Below are 12,876 nucleotides of genomic sequence, written 5' to 3' on the forward strand. Positions count from 1 at the left end.
ATCTGCCAAATCGCCCACATTATTGATGACACATGCGCACTGCGCACTTGATGGTCCATAAATAGCAATGCGGTCTTTCATTAAAGTAAAGCCAAATGTTTTAGCCACAACGGGTGACATGTCTTAATTAGTAGTAATAAAAACAATTTAAAAAATACTAACAGTCTGCGTAAAGTAACAATTTCAAAAAATTATCATGACTGATGATGCTGTTGGTGACTATGACGAGAATGACGTACTAAACTTATAAAGACAAAAGTTCATCCTACCTCTGATCGAAAATGATGCGTTCGGAGGCCCACTACGGAACACAAGACAAGTTAGCCTTGCAGTAAATCCAAGAGGCAGCGTACAAAGGCAGATAAACAGGTCTCATGTGAAAGGGCCATTTTTGACAGCATCTTTGCGCACATGAACACCTCAGCGGGTGCTCGGCGCTTTCAAATAAATTCTTGTTATATGGAGAAGCCATGACAACATGAGCCATGAGGACATGAACAATATTCCAACACTCACCGCGACACTTGGAGCGCCCCGAGAGCGCTGATTTGATGGGCTGCTTCCCGCGAGCGACGTAGCGTTGCCAGCTACAAAAAAACACGATAGTGGCAACGGTCCCGAGTAACAGAAACAGCAACAAAAGCGCGCACTGAACGGAGAGCGGCCTGAGGAGGACCAGAAACACGGCAGCGATCATCATCAAGCTGAGATGAGGTAGCCGAGAGCCGCTTGACTCACACCTCCTCCTCCTCTGCCGCCGCCGCCTCCTTTACCTCCCCCAAGCCCAAAACACAGCAGACGCACGGGGGCTCGCCAATCATCATCACGCTTACTGGGCCACTCGCGGAGCGCAAACGATATCCGCAGCCAGGCTACCGTACTGTTACGTTGGGAGTGAGTCAGCAGCAAGTCTCACTTATTAATTCATTTCTGACAACGTGCAGGAAGAGAGTCAGCACATTCATCCAAGCTCTTGCAGTAATCTGCTGCAGAGATGCCCAAAAAGGATCAAGCTTTTAGATCTCTCTATGGCAGGGAGAGCTTTACATAATCATGTTGACATCTTTTCCACCAGGTCTATTGTAAAATACAAGCACATCCTTATATTTTTTTAAACCCAGGGGTTTTGATCAGGATGGAGGTATTATTCCACACCCTTTCAGGGGCAAACAAACACTCTTATGCCAGACTGATGCAACAAGGATGATGTAATTTTGGAGCTAGGTGTGGTGGAACACGTTTATTATGATTTTTTTCTAAAACAGTTCATCAGAGGTATCATGTCGTTAGAATTGCATGCCACCATGGTGAACTTCTCATATAGTACCTACTGCGTGTGACCCACAGGCTCAGTCGCCCATGCCTGTTAGCATCCTACATCCATCCATCGAGGGCCAGAAAAAGCTTTATGGAACCTGTACCCAAATATGACATGGGGGTTCCTGCCAACATGTTTTTGTAACGTGTTTAGAAAATACTTAAACTTTGGTCCACATAGGAGTCCCCAAGCAGCTGCGTAATTTGCTTGTGCCTCGAGCCGGTTCTGTTCCATTTTCTCGAGTGCTTGTCCTCATTTGGTTCTTAGGTGAGCTGGAGCCAATTCAATCTTACTTTGGCGCGAGAGGCAAGGTACATCGTGCAATAGCAGGGCACTTGTTGGCTAGCATTTAAACAACTTACATTCACATATACCGTATATTAACCTAATACACATGTTTTTGGAACATGAGAGGGAATCATTAAGGGATTGCATCGAGGGAACATGCGAATGCCACACATGAAGGCCCAAGTCACTGTGCTGCCCTTGGTTCCTGCAGTCAAAGTCAAATATTTCAAAGAATGAAATTATGTGAATGTAAAATATAGCAACAACAACAACAAAAAACATTAAATGTACTAAACTGAGTACTATATACATTGAACAAAAATACAAAGCAAAATCTTAATGATGTGACTCTCAGCTTTCTCTGGAGCACTTAAACACAGAGAGCGGTCACAAATTACTGTACATAATAAATCACAATCACACAGGGGTACATGACTCGTAAATATTGGTACGGTAGCATCTCATATTTTTGTACTTTGCATATGTTTTGTTTTTCTCTTTTTTAATTGAAACTTAATGGTTTATTTTCGGCCAAACTGCCTTTCATACAAAACATGTGCATATACTTGCATTGATTCATCTTTCCACTGGAGGGCATTCTGCGAGTGGCACAGCTGCGGCAAGCTCTTCATGATATCCATTTGTCAATCAACACATTATCATCAAAATGAAATATCCACAACAGGTCTCACGTTAAGGTAAAAACATAAAGGGGCAATTTTTTATTTTTTATTTTGGTAAAATTAGTATTTTGTTTTGTTTTGTTAAATTAAGGGAAAAAAGATAACTACTGTTTAACAAAGTTAAAGTAAAAATGTCTTATTTCCCTAAAAGGGCTATTTCTATTATTAAGCAGGCACAACTTAACAAAATAAAAGAGTTCCTGTGCCCCAACACAATAGCTCTCATTATTTGCTGTGTACTGGCAAAGTGAATAATTGTTATTTTCATGCACCCCATTATTGGTTGGTTGTGAGGAGTGTTGATTTGTATAAGCTTGGCTTGACCATACTAAATGGGCATATAGCCCTGCTCCCCATCACCGCCGTGCATGGGACCTTGGTCTTATTAAAAAAAAAGTGGACCGACAGCATTTCTAGTTGAGGACCACTGCTCTAAACAGACACCAATGCCGCCCGCGTGGGACGACCCGAATTAAGAATGAGTGCTCCTGCTTTGAGTCACGATGACGTAAATAGCGCAATTGGGCATGCTTTACGGCAAACCAACAAAACGGAACGGCGGGAGATAAGTCATAAAAGCCGGAGTACAAGCGAAAAGGTAGTAACGTTGTAGTTTGGTGGTTTATGTCATTTCCCACAGACTTAAACTATGGGTTTCCAATCGTAAAAGTGAGCTCCCGGCTCCACATTTCGATCGATTCCAGCATTTTGTTTGCGTCAATAAGAAGACAGTCCCCTATGGTATTTATAAAGCTTCACAATGGCGTCAAGAAAGTTAAACTAAGAAATGCGATTTGCGTCAATGCAGTGCTTGCACAACAGAAAAAACTGACATTAAATTATTAGTTTTTTTTTTTTTTTTGGTCTTCTGCGATCAAATAAGTACTCTGAATTCACACATTAGCTCTTTGCTGCCTTTGGTGGCCTTTAGTATCTCTGCAAAAACAAAACTCCAGTAATAAAAGTACTGGGGGGACAGGATCCATAAAGTTGCAGAAGGTTAGCAAACGCCTTTTCGGTCTCGAGAGGGTGTTGAGTTTACGCCACTTGTCAGCTGCATTCTCTGGAGCGCTTCATGCATGTTCATGTGTATCCAGTTTTGAAGCTGAAACAAGGCGGATTTAGTCACCAAATGTGCTATATTTGAAGTCTGATGATCTTTGTGCTAGAATTGCTAGTTCCCTGTCCCACTTATGTATATGGTGTCTCTTTTCTCCAGATACATGTCGTCTCCAAATAAAGAAGACGACGATGAGTTTGAAGACGTGGAGTTTGTATCTGTAAGTTCCACATCATGTCAAGTGTACAAAACCATATCTAAGTACAATTATATAATAAATATCTTACAGATCTATAAGGATCACGAAATTGTCTGATAAAGACGGGTTGTTTCAAAATTTATGTCAGGAATATTTGCATTAATTTAGCATCTTAGAATGTGGCGATTGAATGCTGTTCTTGTTCTTTCCACAGGAAGGCCAACTCAGGCCAGTGCTGGAATGTGTTGATTTGCTGAGCGATAGTGACGAAGAGGGATGTTCGTCCTCATCAAGAATGGTGAGCGGCCAAACTAAGTATGTATCACAATTAGGTGGGAAACATATCCATTTTGATTGATTCCTTTACGCTCCTGAAGATCGAAGATGAAATCAACCGTCGAAAGGGACATGCTGAATCTATTCTGGATACACTGGGAAAACGGGTGGCTCTGGAGCAGCAGGAAAGAGAGGATAAATCGAGAGCATTCAAGGTAGGGGAAAAATCTATTAAATTTGATGAGTTGGTTATATTAGAATTTTCTGAGCTCCTGTATCCATGATTTATTTAGCACCTCAGTAGGTTCAGTAGAATAGTTGGTAGCATAAAAAATCAGGACACAAATAATCTACAGTTCATTTAACATACTTTGGGAAACTCAACATCATGAGACCTCAAACTGTTTGAACAAATAAAATCAATATTTTTGTTTCCGCATATAGCTTCCTATATACTTACGTGATATGTCACAATGTTCTGTTGTTTCGCTTCTACTCAGGAGAAACAAATACAACAAAAAATTCATGCACAGCAGGAACTTGCACGACATGGAAGAAATCTAGAGGCAAAGCACTGTGTGGAGATGTGGCTAAAAATGCCAGGTATGTTATGCATCTGAAAAAAAATACACACTATGAAGTAACCACAAACCTCTCCTTATTAAACATGCACAGTTTACAGATTTTTTTTCTGGCCATAGTTTAAAATTGATTTACCTTGTGACAAATTGTCAAGAATCTGCCTCTTTTTTCAGACCTGCAGCCTGGAGTGGTCAATTCTGGTTCTGAAAGACGACGCAGAGCTGCTTTCCCTATGAACACTTCGACTAAACACGCATGTCCTGTAATTAACTGTTGTCGTGTTTTTGATCATGTGGCTCTCCTTGACGGACATCTGAAAAGGTTATTTTGATACTGTTCATTTTTTATCTACATTTATGTGCAAATGTGGATAGTTTGATCGACATATTATTGATTTATTTTATTTGTAGGTTTGACCACTCGCCTTGCGATCCAACCATCAGTCTTAAGGGAAGACCCAGAAAGCTATTCGCCTGTGTGGCCTGTTGTCGTCATTTTCAGACCAAAGAAGAGTGGCAGACCCATCTTCTATCTAAGGTTCCTCCTCCATAATAACCCGTGAAATACCCCATTGACTTTGAACTCCATGACTGAAGGCAATGTTTTCATTTCTTAGGCGTTGTCATCTCATCCCGACGGTCACTGCATGTCACAGAGCTCCCAATCCATCGTGGGCTTTGCCTGTCCCACCTGCTACCTCCTTTTCAACCAGCGGGACGAATGTCTTCGGCACATGGCAGCAAAAAATCACTTCACTGAGTCCCTCACTATGAGCGGTGAGATTACGTCATATGTCTGTACCGGAACCTCTGCACGTACATGATAAAGCAGCTCCTGCCCTTGAAGTAGCTGATTATATAATCTGTCAATCAGGTTGCTGATGAGCTGTCTTGCCACTGAGATAATTTGTTTTTTATTTAACTTCTATTTCTTAAAGACACCAAAAGAGATGTGGTACCAGTTCCGGTTCCGTGGCTCGCTAAGGATCGCCTCATTGCCTTGTGCAAGGAAACCCCATTCACCGTCCGATGCTCTTTGTGTCAAAAAGTGCTGACTTCTCATCAGGCAGCTCTAGCTCACTTTAAGTAAGTTTTTTTTTTAATTCTTATTGTTTTTTAATCTCCCCATACCCTTAAAATGCATCAGTATCAAAACCTGTTGCTCCACATGTAAGTGGCAGAAACAAATTTGAATGCAAAGCCAGTGTGTCGAACTCCACACTGTCCATCCTGTGACGATATTTCAGAAAAAAAAAATCATTTTTGGTTGTTACATTTTGAGGCCACTTGGTACATTTGATCATTTCGGATCTTATTTTTCTATGCTGTTCTTTCCTTAGTGTGAACTGCAGACATGGCAGTGCAGTGGCAAAGGCTGATGCGACAGTGGTGCAGATAATGAAACAACTGCAAGTGCGAGGCCAGTGCCCTCGGTGCTCTTTAATCTTCCTGAGCCAAACAGAAGTGGAACGTCACAAAGAAGACACCCAACATGAGGTGGCGGTCAACAAGACCATTGAGCAAGCTCTTCTTCAGTACAACTGGTTTCATGAAAAACAAAACAGGTCCAGGGGTAATATTGACGACGAAAGTATCTCGGGCAAGTTTCGAGCACTAATTCATCAAAGCAGCAAGACTAAGCGCGAGTTTGAAAACACACCTGCCAAACGAAAAAAGAGAGGCCGCGCAACCGCATGGTTCTGCGAGTGTGGAATGAAGTTCACGGAGGAAACCTCGGCCCTTAATCACCTCTTAGATGCGAACCAAATCTGTTACCAATGCGGTGTGTGCGGCAAACGCATGGCAGAATCTTCCATCCCCGACTTGCACATGAGCCGTATTCACGGGGGTGGACATCTATCCAACTTCTTTTTCTACTGCCGCAAGTGCAAAGTGGAAATCCCTCGCCTCGAGGATATCATGTCACACGTGTTGGACACACACGCCGGGCACACGTCCTTCATTGAGCAGGATGTGCCTGAGGATGCCCAACCGTCGACCAGCAGTAACAGCAAAATGGACCCGTGCACATCCAAGTCCACGATTCGGCCCAAGCCAGCGGCGGCAACTACGGCGTTGACTTGGATGTGCAGAATGTGCGAGGACATCTTTGACTCGGAGGCTGCCGTCCGGAAACACTGCGGCGACCTGAGCAGTCACAGCTTTCAAAGGTACAAGTGTGGCCACTGTCCACAGAAGTTCTTCAAAGAGTCCACGGTGCGGCGGCATTGTGCCAACGAGCACGATGGGCGAATGAAGAGCACCTACTTCTGCGGTCTCTGCGACAGCATGCAGTTTGAGTCTGAAGGAGAGTTCCTGCACCACTACAAAAGCCTGCACAGTAACGACTACTACTCTATAGGCAACACCAATCTTGTTCAGCCCTCTGTGCGGATTACATCTGCAGAGTCATGTCCCTGCATGAACTCTGAGAAGAACAGAGATGAAATGAAAGTTGCCTACACTCAGTGCATGAAGACACTATCATCTGAAGGTCTATGTCAATACGTGTGTGCTCCTTGCGCTCTTTGCGTGTCCTCCTATGCACAGATCAAGACGCACGTCAACACCACGCACGCTGCATTGAACTTAGACAAGACCTTTGAACTAGAATGCCAAACTTGCAAGCAACGCTTCGGAGATGTGCCGAAGTTCCATAATCACCATCATTCCCAGCACTGTGCGTTGCAGCCATGCGTGAGCTCCAGGGCCTGTGGGAAAGACATCACGAAACAACCCCAAACACTGAATGATGTTGAGGTCACAGAACAGCGAAATGGTACATCACCTCACTTCTTTAACATTTTTATTTACTTTTATGACAAAACCTTCATGACTTTGGAATGCACAAAAACACCATAAAGTAAAACTTTTGAGGCACCGATAAAACATTGGTTCCAAAAGAAATTCTCCATGGTGAATTCACAAATGCTGCAATTTGCAAATGGATGGGATCATTTCATTTGAGCTAAATATTATTTTTAATGAGATGGGGGGAAAAAGCTCTCGATGTTCTGAGCTGCTTTTTCTCAGCTACTGTTGTATGTGGCCGAAATATTGAGTCGTGCCGTGGTATGGCTGTAGTTTAAATGATGTTCTTTAGACTATAAAGTAGTTGAGACTGAATCAACAGCACTTCTGCTGGTAGCAGCCAAGTAGTGCCCTCCTTTGCCTCATAGCTCGATTAATCAATATATTTATTCTTAACAGTCAGCTTGACTTATCCCTTGCACATGGTTAATTTAAAATGAAGTAAAAATTATCTGTCCCGACCCCCCACCCCTGCAGACACACTAGGAAGTGTCGTGTTTAAAACGGAGCAGATGGAAATGGAAGTTGATCAAAGTGAGCATCAAACCCTGCATGGCTCCGGCTCATTAGGTAATACACTCATACTGCATTCCAATATGATGTTTCCTACCTGTGCTCCACACATCGCCATCTTCACAATGCTTAAATTGTGATTAAAAGTATTCTTAGTAGCCAAAATCTGTGTTGATCACACACATAGAATATGCAAGCATAAATATTGAATCGGTTCAACATCTTCAATACAATTGTCTCTCCCAACTGTTTTCCGAGCAGGTTGAGAGGGATCACTCCTCCACCCCCCCCCCCCCCAACCCATTGCTCAGGATAACCTTAAAGACCACTAAGAATCTTTTGATCTTAACAAAAGGAAAATGCATTTTTTTGCCTGGTTGTCAATTATACATGTAAGCCATTTAAATAATTATTGCGTCTTTCCTACTTGTGAATACAAATGAAAGAAAAGCAGACCCATGTGAGGATAAACGGTACAGAAAATGGATGGCAATAAGATGGTGTTTAATGTATTGTTTGCCGCCACAGATAAATCTGATGAAAAGGTGAAAGAAGCACTGGCCTTAAGCGCGGAAGACCGAGAATCAGCAGGTACGTTATTGAAATCTGGTATGGAATCCCACACGATGTTAGACATGTTTGTTGTTAAATATTAATACAGTACTGATGCTGCCGGCTTTTAAATTGTTTTACAGATCTCAACGAGGCTCTTCAAAGAAGCCTTCTGGACTTCTGAGGAGAAGCTTTTTGCACGAGTTATTTTGCTGAGATGTCAAATCAATGACATTCCGTGCTCTTACGGGTTCCTATATTACCCTAGAAACAATACAGTACATCACAGTCACTTCTGATTTGAAAAAGCCTTTTTTTGTTTATGCCTTTTGACGGCGTTAACACACACTACTGTTAATGGCAACAGAGAACAACAACCAAAGAGAACATACATAGCCACGCTCTGTTTCACAGCTGTTTCCATTACAGCATCCAAAATCCAAAGCATTACACGCACCCTCAAGAAAACCTGCATCCCAAGGAGTGATTCCTCTTTACAGCAATCGTCCACAAGCAGTAGTAAGAATAAACTATTGTCTCACTGTGAATGAAACCGCTCAATGCCTTCATTGAACGGAAATAAAAAACTAATGTGATACACCAGCATATTCAAGTTTAGAGTGTTGTGTAATTACAGCTGCCTCACATCAACAGTCTTATTAGGATTATTTCTTGAAGCTTCAGCGAGTTAAGCAGATGTCAGTATCACAGATGTCCGTGGCCCCTACTGTGCCTGTCCTCTCTTTAATCTATTTCACACTCAAACACTATCTTCTGTAATGAAAAAAAAATCTAACATTCACTGACATGTACGTATTGGCAACGGCGCAGTCAAGGGAAATATGCTATGAAGAGCAAAGACTAGGTAAAATTAATACAATTTAATGGAGCGAATTTAGGTTGGAAATGTTCATCTGTGGTTCTGCTTGATAGCCCATCCCTGATTTATTGTTAGTGCGATTGTATTCATTTCATTATCTATTATTAATAGTGGTGGCGTTCGTTTATTCATATTATTAGTAGTCGTAAAAAACATAACTGCAAAATAAACTACTGCAGTAAAACCTTTCAGTGAGTTTAGTAATCGTCTATTCGGAACTCTTCGAGAAACTTCGGCGAGGTAAAACGGAGGAAGTCCCTGCCCATATTTGGCAATGTTCCCTCGGGCAGTCAGCTGGACACAACTTGCTGGTCGGACGGATACCACCGTACTCTGAGTGCTCCTTGCACAACAGACCAATTTGAAAGAAAAAATATTTCGATTATTTTGCACATTCGGTAACCCACCGCCATGTCCCAGGCCAAAATACAAGCTAAACTCAACGATGTAACAGGCGGCAAGTTTAAGAGGACAATGTCCATGGCAGACCGGGCGGGACAACTTTTGTCGAATTTGGATCAACTGGAGATAAGGTAACAAGTGGGCTACGGACGGTGCCTCGGACACGCGTGGGCACGATTTGAAGCAAAAACGACAATTTTGCTGCATGTTAATTATTGTTCGCGTGTAAAAGTATGCGATTTCTTGTGGTGCTGATTCATCTTTTTGCAAATGTGTGCGCGTCACAGGGTGGAGGCACTTCGCGAAACGGCCTCGGCCATAGAACAGGAAAGGGAATGCATCCTGGAGATGATTCAATCCTTACAGAACAGTCAAGAAATGCATAACATCAGCGCCGGTGAGCTCACTCCCGACTTTCTCTTTTTGAACACTTTGATTGCTATCCTTCAGATGTGAGTTTGTGTTTGTTCATTTTCACATTGTGTACAAATTAGGTTATTCTGGACCTCGGTGTGGGTGTTGCCCAGGGGGAAAAAAAAACAATCAGATAATCGTAGTATTGTGCCCTCCAGGTCTACCTACGTGGAATTTGTAGGCGCCAAGAATGAAATTTGCTAATGAATTTCTCAAAACAAGGCTCTCGTCGTCACACAAATAACGGGGACTAAGACAATGATTCCACCCTTTCCTGTCAAATCTACAACATTATTTTTCAGGAGAGAAAGAAGAGTTGACTTTGACAGCAGAGCGACTAATGGGCCGCACCTTGTCGGTGGAGATCAACGTGGGCACCATCAGGAACAGCCAGCAAGAGGAGGCCTTGCACAAGGCCACGTCCATTATTGACGAAATTGTTCAGAAGCTGCTGGTCGACATGACCGAATCTAGGCAGCGACTCCTTGCCCTGCACTCGGCCTGCGTGACGGAGGCGCCGGAGGTGCCCATTGACCAGAAGTTTCAAGCTATTGTGATCAGCTGCGCTCTGGAGGACCAGAAGAAAATTAAGAGAAGGCTGGAGATGCTGCTGAGGAACGTTGGAAATGCTGAGAAGAATATAAAGATCATGGATCATCAGAAATTAGAGGAGCCAAAAGCTAATGGCAGTCAATAAGGAATTGTCACCAAAACCTAAAATGTCCTTCACTGTCTTAACCAAACTCTGATAATGGATACCTGCATATGTTGTGTACCCGCGGGCCAAAACCACCACCACACCAGCATGAAATGTTTGTTTTTCAAATAAATTTCAGATCTCTATTGATGTTTGCAAAAATATACACATTTAAAAAGGGGTCTGAAGAGTACAAAGGTGTGGGAAAAAGCCATTGTACACTAGTAAAACGAGACTGAATTTGTACAGTGGCGGGCCATGCATTTCAACCTTCGGCGTTCAGTGACGTCACATACATTAACACTATATAGGGTCGTCAGGCAGCACTTGATTTCAGGAGCATTTAAAACCATCAATTATGCATTCACAATTAAGAGCAGGAAACTAAATGTACAGATATTGTCAAAAATAAAAATATTTTAAAAATACTAAATAAAATGCCACCCAAATTACGCTGTGTGATCATAAACAAGTCTGTACAATAAATTGTGCAATGTCGTTTCATATAAGACACCAACCACACAATAACAAAACAAATTATTCTTTGAAAACAAAATTAACAGATCATTTGCAGTTTGAGAATAGGCTATACAACAGCAAATAACTGAAAATGTTGAGCAGCTGAGATTGAAATAATTTTAGTGCACGAAGTCCACAATGCGCCACTATAAATTGCAGGTGAGCTGATTTATTTGATACATTTTTGTATCTTTGTCATTTTATTTCGTGACCATTAATACTAACGAAATAAAATAACAAGAAAGAAGTAAAATAAAATTCATTTACTCACCAATGTAGTGCCGGTTCACTGAGCTGAAGATCTACGCGAGTGTCCCCAGACGTTTTTAAACGCACCATAGCTTGTAAGTGCCTTGCCGTGGTCTGATGTTTCCTTGCTGCCTTGGTAAAACAACTTATATTGGTAAATCCAGTGGAAGGTCCGTCTTGAAAATAGTTTGGAAAGTCGTCCTGCAACCAGATCAGCGTCTTCTTCTTCGGCCATTTTGGGTCCAAATGCAGCAACAGCTCCCTCTAGCAGGCGCTAATCCAATCACCGAACGCGCACGTCCAGTGTCGACGTAAGCCCTTCTAGCTGGCCCTGGTACGCAGACTCGTGATCTGATTGGCTATTGCAAGCTGACTGTGCAACGTTCATTTACAGCGCACAGGGGCCTGCTGTTTAATTTTAAAGCCCCGAGCAAGTTTGTTTAGTTTACCTAGCAACACAAGCTATCTGAAATATGATTGGTCAAAAACTCTACCATAATAAATAAGTTATTTATCGAGTGGCTTTCAACATTGAAAGCCACTCGACTAAGTGGAAATCATATGACGTAAAGAATACAGAGAATAATTTTGTTGACATATATATGAAAATAAAATCAATTAAATTTATGTTATTCTCAGAAGTAAATTTAATAAATTTACTTTTCTGAGAATAAAAATAAAATAAACAATGTTTACCCCAGCAGAGAAGGCCTTGCTGGCCCTGACGAAACACCACTGAATTTGTAACATCAGGATGAAGAGATTCGTATGAGACATCAACATTCGTATGAGAGATGACCTATCATGCATAATTACGTTTTGATGACCGACATTAAAACAAAAGCGAGCCTGTGAACAAAGTAAAGTTTCATTTATGTCACTTAACCCTACTACACCATGATAGCTGGATCACAGCAATCTGGCACATTTCAGGTTACATTTGTTCGAACAAAAAATGCAACAATGATCAATTTCTGTCAAAGAGATAAACCAAACATGTTTTTTTATGTGAAAATGTAAAAAAAAAAAAAAAAAGAAAGCAAACAGAAATTCATACAACACCTGAGTGACAGCACATAAGTGATTAATTTTAATTCCCGGTTCGTAGTTAGTCAAATTTTGTCATTTTCATAATAAAGTGCATGACGTCCATTCCATTAAAAACTTTTAAGCATTGATTAAGTACAAATGTGATGTGCAGGCAGGCCATCTTGAGGGGACTGAAAAAAATGCTTCCTTGAGGTCAATGTGATGTAAACATGGTTAAGGCATTGTGGCTTTGCAACCAAAATGGAACATTCACTGATCTGTCACAAGAGGCTTTTGCATGCAACATAACTACATTGACCATTTTTCTTTGCTTTCAAAAACAGTGTCCAAAATGTACACCATTACAAATATTTGAATGTTGGGACACCACCATACATGCGAGAA

General features: G+C 41.7%; 3 protein-coding genes across 5 annotated transcripts in view; 2 read left to right on the forward strand and 1 right to left on the reverse strand.

Moving 5' to 3' along the window:
• The window catches only part of dst (dystonin), a 100,636-nt gene extending 99,749 nt beyond the window's left edge, over positions 1-887 (reverse strand). Inside the window, exons 1-2 of one of the 2 annotated variants that reach the window (XM_052081217.1) lie at positions 517-887; positions 270-301 (exon numbers count right to left, since the gene is read on the reverse strand). In XM_052081217.1, the coding sequence (XP_051937177.1) occupies positions 270-301; positions 517-700 (216 nt within the window). In that variant the 5' untranslated portion in view covers positions 701-887. The remainder of the gene's footprint in view (positions 1-269; positions 302-516) is intronic. The other variant, XM_052081219.1, reaches the window with a different exon arrangement.
• A 1,885-nt stretch (positions 888-2,772) lies between these two features.
• Positions 2,773-8,880, forward strand: znf451 (zinc finger protein 451). 2 transcript variants are annotated; one of them, XM_052080570.1, is made up of 13 exons: positions 2,773-2,887; positions 3,509-3,569; positions 3,763-3,846; positions 3,926-4,039; positions 4,325-4,427; positions 4,580-4,727; positions 4,817-4,943; positions 5,023-5,182; positions 5,344-5,491; positions 5,746-7,184; positions 7,694-7,786; positions 8,258-8,320; positions 8,425-8,880. In XM_052080570.1, the coding sequence occupies exons 2-13, from the start codon at positions 3,513-3,515 to the stop codon at positions 8,463-8,465; spliced, it is 2,577 nt and encodes an 858-aa protein (XP_051936530.1). In that variant the 5' UTR covers positions 2,773-2,887; positions 3,509-3,512; the 3' UTR covers positions 8,466-8,880. The 2 variants fall into 2 exon arrangements, with proteins under 2 accessions (XP_051936530.1, XP_051936528.1); XM_052080568.1 differs by lacking the exon at positions 2,773-2,887 and adding an exon at positions 3,243-3,376.
• Positions 8,881-9,422: 542 nt separating this feature from the next.
• bag2 (BCL2 associated athanogene 2) lies at positions 9,423-12,606 on the forward strand. Its single transcript, XM_052080581.1, has 3 exons — positions 9,423-9,694; positions 9,851-9,960; positions 10,280-12,606. Exons 1-3 carry the CDS (start codon positions 9,573-9,575, stop codon positions 10,672-10,674), a joined length of 627 nt encoding a protein of 208 aa, XP_051936541.1. The 5' UTR covers positions 9,423-9,572; the 3' UTR covers positions 10,675-12,606.
• Positions 12,607-12,876: the final 270 nt, after the last annotated feature.

This window comes from Hippocampus zosterae, chromosome 11 (genome assembly GCF_025434085.1).
Source record: "Hippocampus zosterae strain Florida chromosome 11, ASM2543408v3, whole genome shotgun sequence".
NCBI classification, from domain to species: domain Eukaryota; kingdom Metazoa; phylum Chordata; class Actinopteri; order Syngnathiformes; family Syngnathidae; genus Hippocampus; species Hippocampus zosterae.

Excerpts from the sequence above, each read along its gene's own strand:
- znf451 (XM_052080568.1), top strand. Across the intron at positions 3,570-3,762 it reads AAGACGTGGAGTTTGTATCT|GAAGGCCAACTCAGGCCAGT; the intron begins GTAAGTTCCACA and ends TTCTTTCCACAG. Across the intron at positions 5,183-5,343 it reads TGAGTCCCTCACTATGAGCG|ACACCAAAAGAGATGTGGTA; the intron begins GTGAGATTACGT and ends TATTTCTTAAAG.
- bag2 (XM_052080581.1), top strand. The coding sequence starts at position 9,573 with ATGTCCCAGGCCAAAATACAAGCTAAACTCAACGATGTAACAGGCGGC. Across the intron at positions 9,695-9,850 it reads TTGGATCAACTGGAGATAAG|GGTGGAGGCACTTCGCGAAA; the intron begins GTAACAAGTGGG and ends TGCGCGTCACAG. Across the intron at positions 9,961-10,279 it reads AATGCATAACATCAGCGCCG|GAGAGAAAGAAGAGTTGACT; the intron begins GTGAGCTCACTC and ends ATTATTTTTCAG.